General features: G+C 44.2%; 1 protein-coding gene and 1 long non-coding RNA gene across 2 annotated transcripts in view; one reads left to right on the forward strand and one right to left on the reverse strand.

Moving 5' to 3' along the window:
* LOC102080123 (alpha-2-macroglobulin) overlaps window positions 1–4638 on the reverse strand; it is a 34405-nt gene extending 29767 nt beyond the window's left edge. Inside the window, exons 1-5 of the mRNA XM_019357222.2 lie at window positions 4477–4638; window positions 4219–4399; window positions 3967–4120; window positions 2143–2195; window positions 2019–2039 (exon numbers count right to left, since the gene is read on the reverse strand). Of these exons, the coding sequence (XP_019212767.1) occupies window positions 2019–2039; window positions 2143–2195; window positions 3967–4120; window positions 4219–4399; window positions 4477–4556 (489 nt within the window). The 5' untranslated portion in view covers window positions 4557–4638. The remainder of the gene's footprint in view (window positions 1–2018; window positions 2040–2142; window positions 2196–3966; window positions 4121–4218; window positions 4400–4476) is intronic.
* A 1464-nt stretch (window positions 4639–6102) lies between these two features.
* LOC112845478 (uncharacterized) lies at window positions 6103–10588 on the forward strand. The gene is made up of 3 exons (XR_003218302.1): window positions 6103–6316; window positions 6407–6528; window positions 10165–10588. It is a non-coding gene; the product is annotated as an uncharacterized LOC112845478 (long non-coding RNA).
* The last annotated feature ends 5796 nt before the right edge of the window (window positions 10589–16384 follow it).

A 16384-nucleotide genomic window follows, 5' to 3' on the forward strand; every position in this document is an offset into this window, starting at 1 on the left:
CATACCCTTTACAAACTGTCACAGTCTCTGGGAAAATCCAAAGTTCCATCAATTCCAAATAGTCAAAGCTGTTCTAAAGCATCCTAATTACCCTGATTAATTGGGAATAGCTGTTTTAATCAACTCAACAGGTGAAAAACAGCAGCTCTCTGCAGGTGCTTTGTGGACAGTCATGGCTAAGACAAAGGAACTCAGTGAGGACCTGCAGCTGCACATTGTGGCTGCTCACAAGTGAGGAAAGGGCTACAAGGCCATATCCAAATGTTTTCAAGTTCCAGTAGCTACAGTGCAAAGTATTATTAAAAAATACAAGATGTTCCGCACTGTGGAAAATCTCAGAGGACGTTGTCGGAAGCCAAAAGTGAAACCTGTGCTGGCCAGGAGGATAGTGAGAGAGGTGAAAAAGAATCCAAGGATCACCACCAAGGCCATTCTGGACAGTCCAACGGACACTGCACACTGCTGGGTTCCACGGATGCAGACCAAGGCACGCAAAAGCTCGTTTGGCCTTTGCAAATGCTCATCTGGACAAAGAAGAAGGTTTCTGGTCTTCAGTGTTATGGTCAGATGAAACAAAAATTGAATTATTTGGTCACAATGATGTTGCCATCATTTGTCATAAAAAAGGAGAAGCCTTCAACCCAAAGAACACCATCCCCACTGTCAAACATGGTGGTGGGAACCTAATGCTTTGGGGGTGTTTTTCAGCCAATGGACCAGGAAACCTAATCACAGTAAACAGCACCATGAAAAAGAGCAATACATGAAGATTCTCAACAACAACATCAGGCAGTCTGCAGAAAAACTTGGCCTTGGGAACCAGTGGACATTTTAGCACGACAATGACCCAAAACATGCAGCAAACGTGGTGAAGAAATGGTTGGCAGACAACAACATTAACGTTTTGCAGTGGCCTAGCCAGAGTCCTGACTTGAATCCAATTGAGAATCTGTGGAGGGAGCTAAAGATCAGGGTGATGGCAAGAAGACCCTCCAACCTGAAAGATTTGGAGCTCATTGCTAAAGATGAATGGGCAAAAATGCCTGTGGAGACAAAAAGCCTCTGGTATTCTTGCCCACCTTTCTGTGGCCCGCTCATGTATTGACCCATGTGCCTGTTCATCTTAGCCGCTTAGCCGCTATTCTGTATATGATAGTGTACAGGAACATCTGTGCCGAGTATAACCTGGAAGTTCCGAGGTCAAAATGGGAGATGCCCCCAAGGGTGGTGGAGAATGACCGGGGGAAGATCCTGTGGGACTTCCAGATACAGACGGACAAAATGGTGGTGGCTAACCAACCGGACATAGTGGTGGTAGACAAACAGAAGAAGACGGCCGTAGTGATCGATGTAGTGGTTCCCAATGACAGCAATATCAGGAAGAAGGAACACGAGAAGCTGGAGAAATACCAAGGGCTCAGAGAAGAGCTCGAGAAGATGTGGAGGGTGAAGGTAACGGTGGTCCCCGTGGAATTTTATATATGTATATATATATATATATATATATATAGTTTCCCCTGCCTCTAAAATGACAACAATGCCAATGAAAAGGCAGGGGTAAAAACACAATAACTCTTTTGAACATTTGTTTATTTGTTCATTTTCTATAATACCAATTAAAGGAATAATAAGGCGGTAATGCCATTGTCAGCTATGAGTCACAGGGAGCTAGCTTCCTAACTTTACTGGCAGTGCAAAGTTGTGGTGACAACAGGGCTTGACTGGTAATCTGGAATTCTGGACTGGCTGGAATGGCAGCTGCACCTGACCCTATGAGCACTGACAGCAATCTCTCTGGTGTATTTTTTTGGCCACTACTTTTCACTTTTACTTAATAATATTTTAAAGTAATATGCAACCCAATTTGTTCAGTTTTTAAACTGTCAGTGACTTGGAGTAATACTGCAGAAGTAGTGTGTATATAAGCAGGGAACAATCAAGTCTGACTCCATGTGTTCAGCATTGTGCTGATGGATTTACAGCAGAAGTAAAAACCTTTTCTGGAGATATTCTCTTACCTGAAGTTCAATGACATCATACTGAAAGAAAGAACCAAAGACAGGTGGAGTTAAGACGTTGTTGTGTAAATCACTGCATGCCAATTCTAAACAGCATCATTAGTAACACTGTTCAAAAACTCACCAGCTGATTGGCCGGTCGCATCTTATTATCCATGGCAACGACTCTGAAATTCACTGTGAGAAAATTTTTTAAAGAGATCATCTCTCTGTTTCTTTCTTTATACTTTAAAATAAAGGTGCATTAGGGTTGGGCCATGATTGCTAAAATTAACAAAATAAACCCATAATTACACAACTAATTAAAATTGAAATAATTAATTAAATATCTAAACAATTTTATTATTAATTATGTATGTTGTTTTTCAATTTTTAATTAAATATTTCATGGTTGCTGTGCTGCAGTGCATCGTGATCTGTCACTGCAGCTTATCAACAAACACAACATCTGATTTTTACCCTACACAGCAAGTCAATGCAGATCTCAGATAATGGACTGATATGAATTGGTGGTTATGTGGACAGACCGACCAAATGCTTGAAGGATGCACTACATAAAAATAATAAAATCATATTTGGTGACACGGCAAGTATTTCAAAATACTGCTTATGGTGTAGCTCCATCAGGTCCAAATGGCTGTGTGCATTAAGCAGGGCACTAAATAAACAAACACCAGGCCAAAGCAATACTTTGGACTTTGTGTAAATTGTCTCCGTCCCTGAGTTTGATGGGTGACAGATAAAACTGATTAATGAACACTGAAGAAGAGGAATCACAAAATAATTAATTAAATTGAAAACCAATAATTGGACAGTGAAATAATTAAATATCCTTGTAAATAATCAAAATGAGAAAAAAGGAATTGAATATATAACAAGGTCATTAAATATGTGTAGGAAACTGGAAATCAGAAATAAAAACCTAAATATGTGTTGGTGCATGCTCTATGATCCAGGTAAGTAAATCTCCAAAAGTTGATTCTGTTCATCTGGACGTTTTCAGTGGATAAATGTTGCGTCACTGATCCAGGTGACTTCTTCAGTCTCAGCTTTCCCCAATCTTATAAACAGTACATTTGCATAATGACTGAAACCAGCACCACTGAAGGAACAATGTGCCGTTCGCTACATGGAAGAAGTGCAAAGTAGAGCTCTGGTATTGTACCATGGCTGGAACAAAACAAAGTCACTGGTTCAGGGTTTCCCCACTGAAAACAACCAGATGAACAGAAACTTTTTCAGATAATTCAAATAATTTATTACATTTTTTAAATGAAATCACTGCTATTTAATTAATGTGTATTGTGTGTGTGTATATATATACATATACATATATATACATATATATGTATATGTATATATATATATATATACATATACATATATATATATATATGTGTGTGTGTGTGTGTGTGTGTGTGTGTTTCATATATTTTGGCACCCGTGGCCCTCCATATCCTTCCCTCATTTTTGATGCTTTGAATTCCATGTTTGAACATAATTTAGTTGTGAACAATAAAACTATTAAAGATAAAACCATTAAACTTTCACATAAAATGAATTTGACTGTAATCAGGGACAGATGGTACAGAAAATAAATCATGTCTGAGTAATATAATTTGGCCTTTGTCCTTTGGGGGGAGTCGTGCACTCTAAGAATTCTGCATGTTTTATTTTGTATTACTGTGAATTTTTAAAATAGTTATATTCATAACTATGGACTCAGATTTCAAAGCGCGAACAAACATCTCGGTCGATGGACCGTATTATATATCTGGAAAAGCGTTTGCTAAATGAAGCACAACTTTCACATCAATCACTGTATGTGTGTCCAAATTTTGGACCATAAAACTTTTTATACAAATTGGAGATGGTGGAGCAGCTGGCTCGTGATGATTTGATAGGGGATGAACTACATGTTATATATAACTTAACAACACATTGTTACCTTTTTGTCCAGGGAGGTAGATGGGTTTGTCTGTTTGGATGAATGTAAAGGGATCATACGCTTGGATCATCACTTTTGTGACTTGTTTGGAGTAAAATGCATCTCCTCGTACCTCCACCTCAAAAATTTGCACCTCCTTTTGTACCAAAGGTGCCTGAAACAGTGGGATATTGTAGATAGTCGTTAAAGCCAATAATGCTTACAATAACAACTAACAAACACACTTTGTGTGTGAAAGTGCTGGTTGCGGACCTTAAACTGAACACAGGTTTGAAATGCTTCATTTGACGTATGTGTGAATAAGGTCGTGTTCTTCTCTCGGGACTTCAAAGTGACAGTCATGACCAGAGTCCCACTGGGCTGTCGGAGAGTTGCACAGAATTTGGCCTCAGCTCCAGCTTCAATAACTGCAGGAATGGCCACCAGGTACTGGCTGCATACAGCATCACACATACAGCAGTTACTGCAGTGAACAACTCACAGACAAAAACACGCTGAAGACAAACTCACGGTTCAGCCACCGCTTGATCCACATGCATCCAGCTCAGGAGGACACACAGAGTGCAGCTCAGGATCCAGAGACGATCCATGACTGGTTGTGATAATCCTCAGTGTCACCTCCTGCTAAATATCGGCTGATCGTCCCCACCCACATACACTGTAACAGCCACGTGTTTGAAACGCACTCATGTACTCTGATCTCCACAAAGTCAATAACTTACACATTTACAAAATCCCAATCCTGCTTTCAGCACTGAACACTAAACTATAGACAACAGTAAAGTTTGTCGTTCAGTGTAAAACATTACAGTAACATACAGTGCTCCGAGCTGATGTTTCTAAATCTGCTCCAAGTTTAATGCAGCTGTTCCAAAAAGTTATTTCTGTTCTGAATGTCCCCATGTTTGACTTAACATCAGTGCTGGGATACACCGCTGTAGTCTGTAACTACTGAGATTTTCTAAAATCACTGGGAGCTACAGTAGGTGTAACTCCCTTTACCCAGTGTGGGATGTCTGACTGTGCCATGTTTTTGACCTTATTTTTCAGGAAAGACTAAACAAACGTTTGTGTAGTGATAACAGGCTCAAAAAGAACTGGTGGATTCATCAGTGATGTCACAGACTGCTGTACACACTTGAAAGACAAAAATCACAATGTTTCTGTAAGAATTCAAAATGAATCATGTTAAACAGCTTTTGTTGCACTTTGGTAAACAACACAGATCAAACTTCAGTCCACTGGAATAACTGCAGTGACAGTCACACTGCTGAGTGTGGATGGATATCTGGTCTGGTTTTTAAACTAACATTGCTGAGAATGAGTCATTTTCTCTGACCCTCTGGACCCAGCAGTATTACCCCATGTCATTCTATTTGCCTTGTTTGATTTGCCTTTACGGGAAAAGGATTTTTGTTTGTTCTGTCTCACTAAGGGGCTGTGGGGGGCATGCTTTACACACATACAGATGTGTTAATACATAAATGTTAATACAGTTTGTTAATACTTGTTAACAAATGCAGAAAATAAAGTCTGTTCAAAAACAGTTAACAGCACTGAACCCATGAAAGATTGAAGTCTGTACTGATATACTGAATATCTGCTGCTGTTATGATATTATTAGATATTTATTATGATACATTTATTTATGACATGCGCTCACTCATGGTTAAAGCGCTGGAACATGTGACCATGGACCCTAAACAGCTCATTTCAATCGTGACGAACTTCATAAATCTGGGTGAAACATTCAGTTGGATTGTCTCCAATTTTAACAGCTCAACAATGTTCTCTTATAAATTTTACTACACTAAAGAATTAATGAAGTCCTTTACGCCAAATGAACTCAAATACTTTTATGAAATCAATTTTAAAACAATAAATACCATGTTTTATTTTGTGCATGTTAGTTAATGAAAACACGAAGGGTGTTGCTAGCTAGAAGAGCAGCTCCAGCACCCACATTACTGACATCCACCTGTATTACCTCACTTATATGAGGAGCTGGAGCATCTCTTAGGCACAAATGCATAACCTTGTATGAATAACTTTGGATTAAAACAATGACATACTTAGGTGCAGAGATAGGCAGTAACGTGTTACAAGTAATCCGATTACTTTTTTCAAGTAACGAGTAATGTAAGGGATCGCTATTACAAAAAAGTAATTAGATTACTGTTACTTTCCCATAAGCACGCTGCGTTACTGCGTTACTAAACCGTGTTTGTTTTTGAGAGTGTCTCATGACAGTGACGTACAAGTGTGACGTCCATGGTAACAGACATGTGCAGATCAACAACGGATAATATATCAAGTGGGAGAGAGTACGACCATGCAGCATTTAGAGATTGTAAGTACTCACATTACTTTGAGTTTGATTCTATAAAAAGTGACAAAACATTGGAGTCCACTGTACACTCAAGAAAACTTCTTTCTACAGTGAAAAAGTAAACTTCAATCTGAGCAAGCACGGAGCACATTCACAGAGAAACCCCTGGATCCTCCCACTGACATGACTGCAACACTGGGCAAACCTCCACTGGCCCCACTCCTGCTAAACAGGTGAAAATACATTTAAGCACATTAATTAATGCATCCATTTGAAAGAGTGAGTGTAGTAGTCAAAGACAGCTGCATATACTTTAATCTTTGCTTGATGCAATGTGCATAACACGAATTGGAGTGTATTTGTAGAAGGATCAGACTTGGAGGGCCACACATCTGCTGTACTCTCATACATCAGCTTCTGTACTGAGAGCGTAACAACAACAAAGACTGTTAAAGAGTTCCCAAACCAGAAGCCATGGCTCAACAGTGAAGTGAGAGCCCTACTAAGAGAATTTGACAGCGCCTTCAAATCAGGAGACCAACAAGTCTACAAAGAGGCACGCCAATCTCTGGTTAAAGGCATAAAAGAAGCCAAGCGCAAATACAAACAGCACATCGAGGAACACTTTAACACAAAGAACTCCAGAAACATGTGGCAGGGGATCAAGACACTCACTAACTACAAAGACAGTTGCACACAAACCAACTCCCCAGACATCACCTTACCTGACACCATAAACCATTTCTTTGCCCGCTTTGACCAAGAGAACAGGGACACCATCACCCATCCTGCCATTACAGAGAGGGACGACGCCCCCATCCAGCTGGAGCAGCACCAGGTCAGAGCCACACTGCGCAGAGTCAACGCGAGAAAAGAAGCTGGTCCTGATGGTGTAGCCGGTAGAGTGCTTAAAGCATGTGCAGACCAACCAGCAGAGGTTTTCACTAGGGCTGCACGATTTTGCATAAAATGAGAATCACGATTTTTTGGCTTAGAATTGAGATCACGATTCTCTCACGATTTTCTTTTCCAATATAAATATTTATTGCGTTTATTAACTGCACATCAACTTCGTAACAGTTGAGACTGAACATAAAAACAATAAATAAACATAAAAACAATAAATGCCTCACATTTTGTCGTTGCCCCAAAATGTTGTACTGCTTGAAATTCCGTCTCCACCGTTGCTCGACACTGCGTGTATAGAGCAGGTAGTGCAACAATAGAAAAATAGTTGTGGGACGGCACTGTGTAGCGTTTGTCTAGGGTGTTGATCATTTTCCTAAATCCCTCGTTTTGCACAGTGTTGATGGGAGCCATATCTTTGGTCAGGTGATAAGTAATAGCCTCCGTAATTTCTTTGTACCTGCGGGAGTTCGCCGTGTATAGGGAAGCGCTGTATAAGGTTCCCGTTATTGATGTTTGGGTGGTTGATCAGGACGAATTTTCTCCTGTCACTTTCTCGTCATCCCTGCTCTCCGTTGTTTTTTCCTGCCAATTTGAGCATCACAGGCACAGCTTCTGTATCATGTGGTATAAGGCTCCGCCCTTGTCATTTGTTGAGCAGGAAGAGTGAGCGCTTGTTTTCATGCAGTTTACATCCCGGATCAAACTGTGGTACAATCGTCGTCGTCTTTTTTTTTTTTTTTTAATCGTTGTCATTTGGAAATGAGATCGCACATAAGTATGAATCGAGATCGCGATTTTCTAACGATTAATCGTGCAGCCCTAGTTTTCACCACCATCTTCAACCTCTCAGTACTACAGTCTGTAGTACCATCCTGCCTTAAGTCAACCACCATCATTCCAGTGCCCAAGAAGAACACAGTGAGCTGCTTGAATGACTATCATCCAGTTGCTTTAACACCTATAATTGCCAAATGTTTCAAACAGCTCATCATGTCCCACATTAAAGCTGCCATCCCTGCAAACCTCGATCCATACCAGTTTGCATACAGGGCAAACAAGTCGACAGAGGATGCCATAATAACAGCTCTTCACACAGCCCTCACACACCTGGACTGTAGTAACACCTATGTGAGAATGCTGTTTGTGGACTTCAGCTCTGCCTTCAATACAGTTCAAGCCCACAAACTGGTTAATAAACTAGGACTAAACTTAGGACTCAGCAGCTCACTGTGCAGCTGGATACTGGACTTCCTGAGCAACAGACCCCAGAACGTCAGAATGGGAGCCACACCTCCTCCACCCTCATTCTGAATGTGGGTGTCCCACAGGGGTGTGTCCTCAGTCCCCTCTTATACTCACTTTTCACCCATGACTGTTCACCAATCCACACCAGTAACACCATTATAAAATTTGCTGATGACACCACTGTCATAGGACTGATCGACAACAACGATGATTCAGCCTACAGAGAGGAGGTTCAGCATCTGAAGAAATGGTGTGACGACAACAACCTGCATCTGAACACAACCAAGACCAAGGAGATGGTAATCGGCTTCAGAAGAACAAAGCGATCTGAGCACTCTGTCCTCTACATTGATGGGGAGGAGGTAGAAAGGGTAGAAAGCTTTAAGTTCCTCGGAGTCTACATCTCGTCCCTGGTCCACAAACATCTCCCACCAGGAAGGGAAAGCCCAACAAATGGTAAATGGTAAATGGCCTGTATTTATATAGCGCTTTACTGGTCCCTAAGGACCCCAAAGCGCTTTACATATCCAGTCATCCACCCATTCACACACACATTCACACACTGGTGATGGCAAGCTACATTGTAGCCACAGCCACCCTGGGGTGCACTGACAACAAAGGCTGTACTTCCTCAGGAAACTACGTCAGGCCCAATTACCCCAAAGACTGCTAGTAAACTTCTACCGCTCCACCACTGAGAGCCTTCTGACTTACTGCTGCACACTCTGGTTCAACTGCTGCACCGAGGAGGACAAGAGGAAACTGCAGCGGGTGGTGAGGGCAGCAGAGCGGGCAATCGGCACTTCACTAACCCCCCTCAGAGTAATCTATACTGGCAGACTTCAGCAGAAAGCCAGCATCATCATCAAAGACCCCTCACACCCTCACTTTTTCCCCCCCTTCCCTCTGGTAAACGCTACAGGTCCATCAGGTCAAAGACAAACAGACTAAACAGAATTTTATACCCACAGGCTGTCAAATATGCCCTACCTCCACCCTGATTGGAGGATAACTGCACTGCCAACAATCATGGACATTACACCTTATTTATAAATCATATTTCTGTTTATACTTCTATGCAACAAACACCCCTACCTCTTTATACTGTATTTATTATAACATTATTCAGTATAGTTCCAACAGCCCCCCCCCCACACACACACTCAATGTGCAATATCACTGATCACACTGCACCTCTCAGTGCACCTGCTAGTTAGATGGCATGTATGTGTATGTATATAGATGTAAGCGTGTATGTGGGAATATGTGTGTGTATGTATGTACGGATGCAAATATGTATATATACATATATGTATGTATGTGCGTGTATGTTTGCAGGTGTATGTATAACTTGTACATATCTTTCTTGTGTAAATGTAAATTTGTCTGTTATTGTGTAAATACTTACGCTATTGTGTACTCCACACGCATGGAGAGATGCCAAACTGCCTTTCACTGTTCTTGTAACAGCGACAATAAAAAGCTATTCTATTCTATTCTATAAAATTCTATTCTATTCTATAAAGTCAAAAGATTAAAACTAATACAACAAGTTTTTTTGTATTTGAATCTTTTGAATTTTTAAACTTAGACCATTCAAGATGGCGCCTGTGTGTTCGGCACGCCGTCTATCGCTCTCCTTTATTTGTTTTGTTTTATTGTTTTTAGTTAATTTTGCGTTACACGTGTGTTGTACTTTTTCCTATGATCGCCAGACATTATTGGAGATAGGTTTATCCATCCGGATGTCTGACCGGCCTGAATATGACAACCAAGGCTTTTTTCCTCCCTATCTGGAACCAATACCACCGTACTGGCGTTCCCTACCACCGTCACCGGATCTGCGGAAGCGACGCAGGAGACGGGGTAACCGTGGAGGTTGTCTTGTGAAGCTGAAATCCTGGATTTCTCATTTTCTCCATGAGCTCCGCTGCATCTGCCGTTTTTGTCCGCGACTCTTGGTGCCATTGCGTGCCTTGGATCCAGTGGACTCCTGGCTGGTTCCTGTTGTTGGGTCTTTCGAAAATGGTCCTGCAAAACTCTCTCCTCTACGACATATGCGCTGGCGCGGAGTTGACAAGAATAATCTTCGACCGGTGGATCTGGTTGCTAATGCCTCGGAAGTTTTGGACCCAGTTCCTCTCAGGCTGGGTCGAATAAATACCAGGTCGGTGGCAAACAATACCTTCATATTGAAGGATTTTTTTCTTTCTCGTGTTCAGGATTTGCTCTTCCTGGCTGAAACCTGGATTTCTCCTGGTGAGTTAAGCGCTTTCATTGAACTAGTACCCGCTGACTGTACCTTTTTTAATGTTCCGAGAGCTTCTGGTCGCGGAGGAGGGCTTGCTGCTGTTTTTAAGGCTCACTTGGACTTGAAGCAGCTTTTCCCTTCGTCTCGCTACACCAGTTTTGAACTCTGTTTATGTAAACTGGGCCACTCACCTTCGTTGTTATGTGCGATTGTTTATTGCCCGCCGAAATATAACACGGTGTTCTTATCAGAGTTCTCAGAGTTTCTTGCTGATTGTGCATCACGGTATGACCAGATCCTCCTGCTTGGTGATTTTAACATACACGTTTGCTGTCTGGGGAAGCCCCTGGCCAAGGACTTCCTTGCCTTAGTGAACTCTTTTCATTTTGTCCAATCTGTTAGTGGTGCCACTCAAGAACGTGGTCACACACTGGACTTAGTTTTATCTCATGGTTTATCTGTTTGCAATGTACGTGTTGAAGATGCAGTATTCTCTGATCATATGCCTATCTTATTTGATATTGCTCCTTCTAACGCTTTTGCAAATCAGGCTGCACCTGTTCGATGTTATCGTGCCTTTGGCTCTGATTCTGCCGAACGGTTTTCTATACTGTTTGACAAATTAATGTCTTATGCCCCTGAGTTGGCCACTGCAGATGACCTACTTTTATATTTTGACTTTGCTTGTAAATTTGTGCTTGATGTTGTTGCCCCCTTGAGACTAAGAAAATGTAAATCTAAGACTAGTCCATGGTTAACAGATCGTACCTGAGCTATTAGAAGACAATGTAGGAAATGTGAAAGACAGTGGAAAACCCCTGCGAAAGCGCAGCGTGTCGCCCGGTGAGATGATAAGAGCGTGGACGGCGGGTACTAAGCGTGTTGGGGTTTGGTTGCAGAGGTGGCGTCCGGGTGCGCGCTGTACTACAACAAGAACAACAACAAGGTGCCAACGAGAAAGAAGAAGACGAAGAAGACAATGTCACGCACTAGACCGTGGGAGCCGAAGAGCACTAAGGTCGGTACAGGCAGACCGCTTTTGCCGGCGGTGTCGTCGTCATCATCCTCCTCCTCCTCCTCGTGCTCACGGTCACCGTCAGCGTCACCATCACCATCACCATCGCCAGCGCGTTTGGCGTACGCGGGGTCGGCTCCGGTGGCTCCGTTGTTGTGACTGGCCACGTTTCGCTATGGCAGTCCAGGGGTCAAGGAAGACCAAGACCAAGAGCAGCAGCAGCAGCAGCAGGAGGAGAACTCAGAGGAGGAGAACTCAGAGGAGGAGAACTCAGAGGAGGAGGAGGAAGAGGAGGAAGAGACCGAGGAACAGGAGCAAGAGGCCGAGGGGGATAACGACTCGACAGCCCGAACGCTCGCAGATGAGGAGCGGTACTCAGACTCAGAGGAGGAGGACTTAGAGGAGGAGGAGGAAGAGACCGAGGAAGAGACCGAGGAAGAAGAGCGAGAGGCCGAGGGGGATAACAACCGGACAGCCCGAACGCTCGCAGACGAGGAGTGCTACTACTCGGAGGATCAGGAGGACGAAAACGATGAGGTGGCGGACCATGGGTATGTGGCCACAGAGGATCACGGCTACGAAATGCCGTTGCAACTTTGCCAGGATGGCCGAGAGGAAGAGAAAGAAGCAGGCACTGAACCCGGGCCGAGGACTTCGGAGCTTTGGCAAGAGGACGACGCCGGCCGTGCTGCAGGTGGCGTTCATGATCTTGGGCGTGATCGCAGCCACGGCGCTGTCGGTAAAACTCGCGATGCAGATGTAGCCGATGATTACGACGAGGACGACAAAGACTATGAAGACAAAGACTATGAAGAAGAAGACGACGAAGACTATGAAGAAGGCAAAGACTATGAAGAAGAAGAAGACGACGACGACCTCGACCCGCGAGGACGAGGCCCCACCAAAGAGGCCGTGGCGGCGGCGCGAGACGAGGTGTGTACAGGTCCCAGGGAGAGGCCTGCGAGAGCCTGTGTGACGCCGAGAGCGGCAGGTCTGTGTTCAGAGCTGCGATGCCGCTCAAGACCTTTCGAGCCTACTCGAGCGCGCTGCGCTTCGACGACAGAGAGGCCAGACAAGCCGGGCGAGGCGAGGGCGCGAGGGCGGCGCCACGACAAACTGGTCCCCATCAGAGCCGTGTGGGACGAGTGGTGCATGAGGTTGCCCGCCATGTACTGACCGGGACCGGAGGTCACCGTCGACGAGAGACTGTTGCCGTTCAGAGGTACGTACGTGGTGCGTGTTGTGCGCGTGCGTGACTGTGGGATGAGAGGAGGGAGAGGAGCGGGGAACGGCGAAAAACGCTGGCTTTCTGGGCATCGTTGTCGTCGGGTTCTGCGTGTGTGCTTTTACATGACTCTTTATATCTTCCACGCTTGCAAGCGCGTTCTCTGTCAAACTCATGTCTCTTCTTCCATTTCTGCCCCAATCTCCCACACCTTCCCACATCGCTCTGGGGGACGAGAGGAGGAGGAGGAGGAGCGGGGAACGGCCACAACGCTAACTCGCTTTGTTGTATTTGTGTCGGGTTCTGCGTTTGTGCTTTTACATGACTCTTTATATCTTCCACGCTTGCAAGCGCGTTCTCTGTCAAAATCACGTCTCTTCTTCCATTTCTGCCCCAATCTCTGCACCAAGGGAGGCGTCGACAACCTGGACAAGGTCGTGAGCACGTACAGCTGCAGGAGAAAGACCTGCAGGTGGCCCATGGCCCTTTTCCACAACATGGTCGACGTGGCGGCCTACAACGCGTTCGTGCTCTGGAGGAAAATTCCCCCCGACTGGATGGCGGGCAAGCTCAACAAACGAAGGCTCTTCCTCAAGCGACTGGGCAAAGTGCTCGCACGCCCCATGATCGAAGCCAGGGCGTGTCGTGGCCCAAGGTACTACTACTGAGGCTGACGATGCTGCTGCTGCTGCTCGTACTACTCGTACCACCACCAGCACCACCGCCGACGCTACGCCGCGCGACTCCTCTCCGGTCAAGAGGCGAAGGTGCTGCGTGTGTCCCAGGAGCAAAGACATCAAGACCAAGATCCTGTGCCGCGAGTGCCGAGCGCACGTGTGCATCAACTGCGCCGTCACGTACTGTCCCGACTGCGCCGCTTCATGCACCGCCACTTCCCAGACGCCGCCGCCGCCGACGTCGCAATAACACAAGCGCCCCTCGGGGGTCCTAGCGACCCCCCACCCCCACCTTAATCATCATCATCATAACACACATGCCCCTCGGGGGTCCTAGCGACCCCCACCCAAAACATCATAACACACACGCCCCGAGGGGGTCCTAGCGACCCCCACCCTAATCATCATAACACATACGCCCCGAGGTGACCCCCCACACTATCACCACCATCATCATCATCATCATCATCATCAACACCATCACCATCACCATAATAACACACACGCCCCTAGGGGCACAAGGGTTAAATACCTGAGAACTATGACTTCATATGTTGTGTTTTTTGCACAGATACTGTACACTTTAATTATACTCTGCATTACAAAAAAATGCAAAAAATAAATAATTAACTCTATAAAGAGAAACCTACTCCAGATATATTTCCAATTGTGACTCGTCAGTCAGGGGTATTCTGAACTGGGCAGGAAGGATGGTCGAGTGTATCCCAGTGTGACAGTACTTGTGTCTCAAGCTTCGATGCAGTTTTTTCAGGTTCAATTCAATTCAATTCAATTCAATTTTATTTATATAGCGCCAAATCACAACAAAAGTCGCCTCAAGGCGCTTTATATTGTCCAGTAGATAGCACAATAATAAATACAGAGAAAAACCCAACAATCATATCATATGACCCCCTATGAGCAAGCACTTTGGCGACAGTGGGAAGGAAAAACTCCCTTTTAACAGGAAGAAACCTCCGGCAGAACCAGGCTCAGGGAGGGGCGGCCATCTGCTGCGACCGGTTGGGGTGAGAGAAGGAAAACAGGATAAAGACATGCTGTGGAAGAGAGACAGAGATTAATAACAGATATGATTCGATGCAGAGAGGTCTATTAACGCATAGTGAGTGAGAAAGGTGACTGGAAAGGAAAAACTCAATGCATCATGGGAATCCCCGGCAGCCTACGTCTATTGCAGCATAACTAAGGGAGGATTCAGGGTCACCTGGTCCAGCCCTAACTATATGCTTTAGCAAAAAGGAAAGTTTTAAGCCTAATCTTGAAAGTAGAGATAGTGTCTGTCTCCCGAATCCAAACTGGAAGCTGGTTCCACAGAAGAGGGGCCTGAAAACTGAAGGCTCTGCCTCCCATTCTACTTTTAAATACTCTAGGAACAACAAGTAAGCCTGCAGAGCGAGAGCGAAGTGCTCTAATAGGGTGATATGGTACTACAAGGTCATTAAGATAAGATGGGGCCTGATTATTTAAGACCTTGTAAGTGAGGAGCAGGATTTTGAATTCAATTCTGGATTTAACAGGAAGCCAATGAAGGGAAGCCAAAACAGGAGAAATATGCGCTCTCTTTCTAGTCCCTGTCAGTACCCTTGCTGCAGCATTTTGGATTAGCTGAAGGCTTTTCAGCGAGTTTTTAGGACATCCTGATAATAAAGAATTACAATAGTCCAGCCTGGAAGTAATAAATGCATGAACTAGTTTTTCAGCGTCACTCTGAGACAGGATATTTCTAATTTTAGAGATATTGCGCAAATGGAAGAAAGCAGTCTTACATATTTGTTTAATATGTGCCTTGAAGGACATATCCTGGTCAAGAATGACTCCAAGGTTCCTCACAGCATTACTGGAGGCCAAGGTAATGCCATCCAGAGTAAGAATCTGGTTAGATACCATATTTCTAAGATTTTAGGTTTAGGTTCAACATTGGTCAACATTCTTTTTCTGAAGAGGCATTTGTTGTCTGAGATCACTATTCAATAAATGTCCTCCACCCCTTAAAACAAAGATAAAACATGTTTTCACTCATAATTTTCATCATTACATTAATATTTTATGGTATGTTTTATGAACAAATCAATAGCTTTAAACAGTGGGATGCTGGACATGTGCAATAAATAACTTTGCAAGTACAGAAAAGGATAAAGAGTGACTTACTTGTGAGTGTCACTGCTTTTAGGTGTCTTACTCATCTCAAGGTCCATTTGTGAGAGCCTGAAAGGTTTATTGACTCTTACACTATACACACCTTTATGTGTAGATTAAGATACATGATTTCAGGCACTACCGATACTAATTGAGAAGAATACCTGCCCTGGGATTTTTTCTTAAGCAGGACAGCGATGACTGCTGCACAACCACAGGCCACCAGTACAAATCATTGGCTGTGTCCGAATTCAGGGGAAGGATGCTCATAAGGACACTACCTACCTACGTCACAAGGTAGTGTCCTTAGACGGACGGGTAGTCAGGAAGTGAGCGGCTTGGACAGCCCCCTTTTTTTCTCCATAGAAACTTTATTGAACAAACAATGAGTATCCAACATAACAGATGGGCTGTGGACAGCCTCCTAGCCTTCAACTCCGCCCTTACTTGCGTGTTTTTCTGGACGCTAGCGCCACAGCGTGAAAACTTTAAAATGGACCCAGAAATGTCGCTCCGTTGTTTGGACAATTTTATTTCTCGAGGAGCTAGAAAAACCTTATCGTCGCTGCCCGCACGTTTTGTACCTTAGGCTCATCAGAGACAATCATAT

This window comes from Oreochromis niloticus, unplaced genomic scaffold, assembly GCF_001858045.2.
Source record: "Oreochromis niloticus isolate F11D_XX unplaced genomic scaffold, O_niloticus_UMD_NMBU tig00007510_pilon, whole genome shotgun sequence".
NCBI lineage: Eukaryota > Metazoa > Chordata > Actinopteri > Cichliformes > Cichlidae > Oreochromis > Oreochromis niloticus.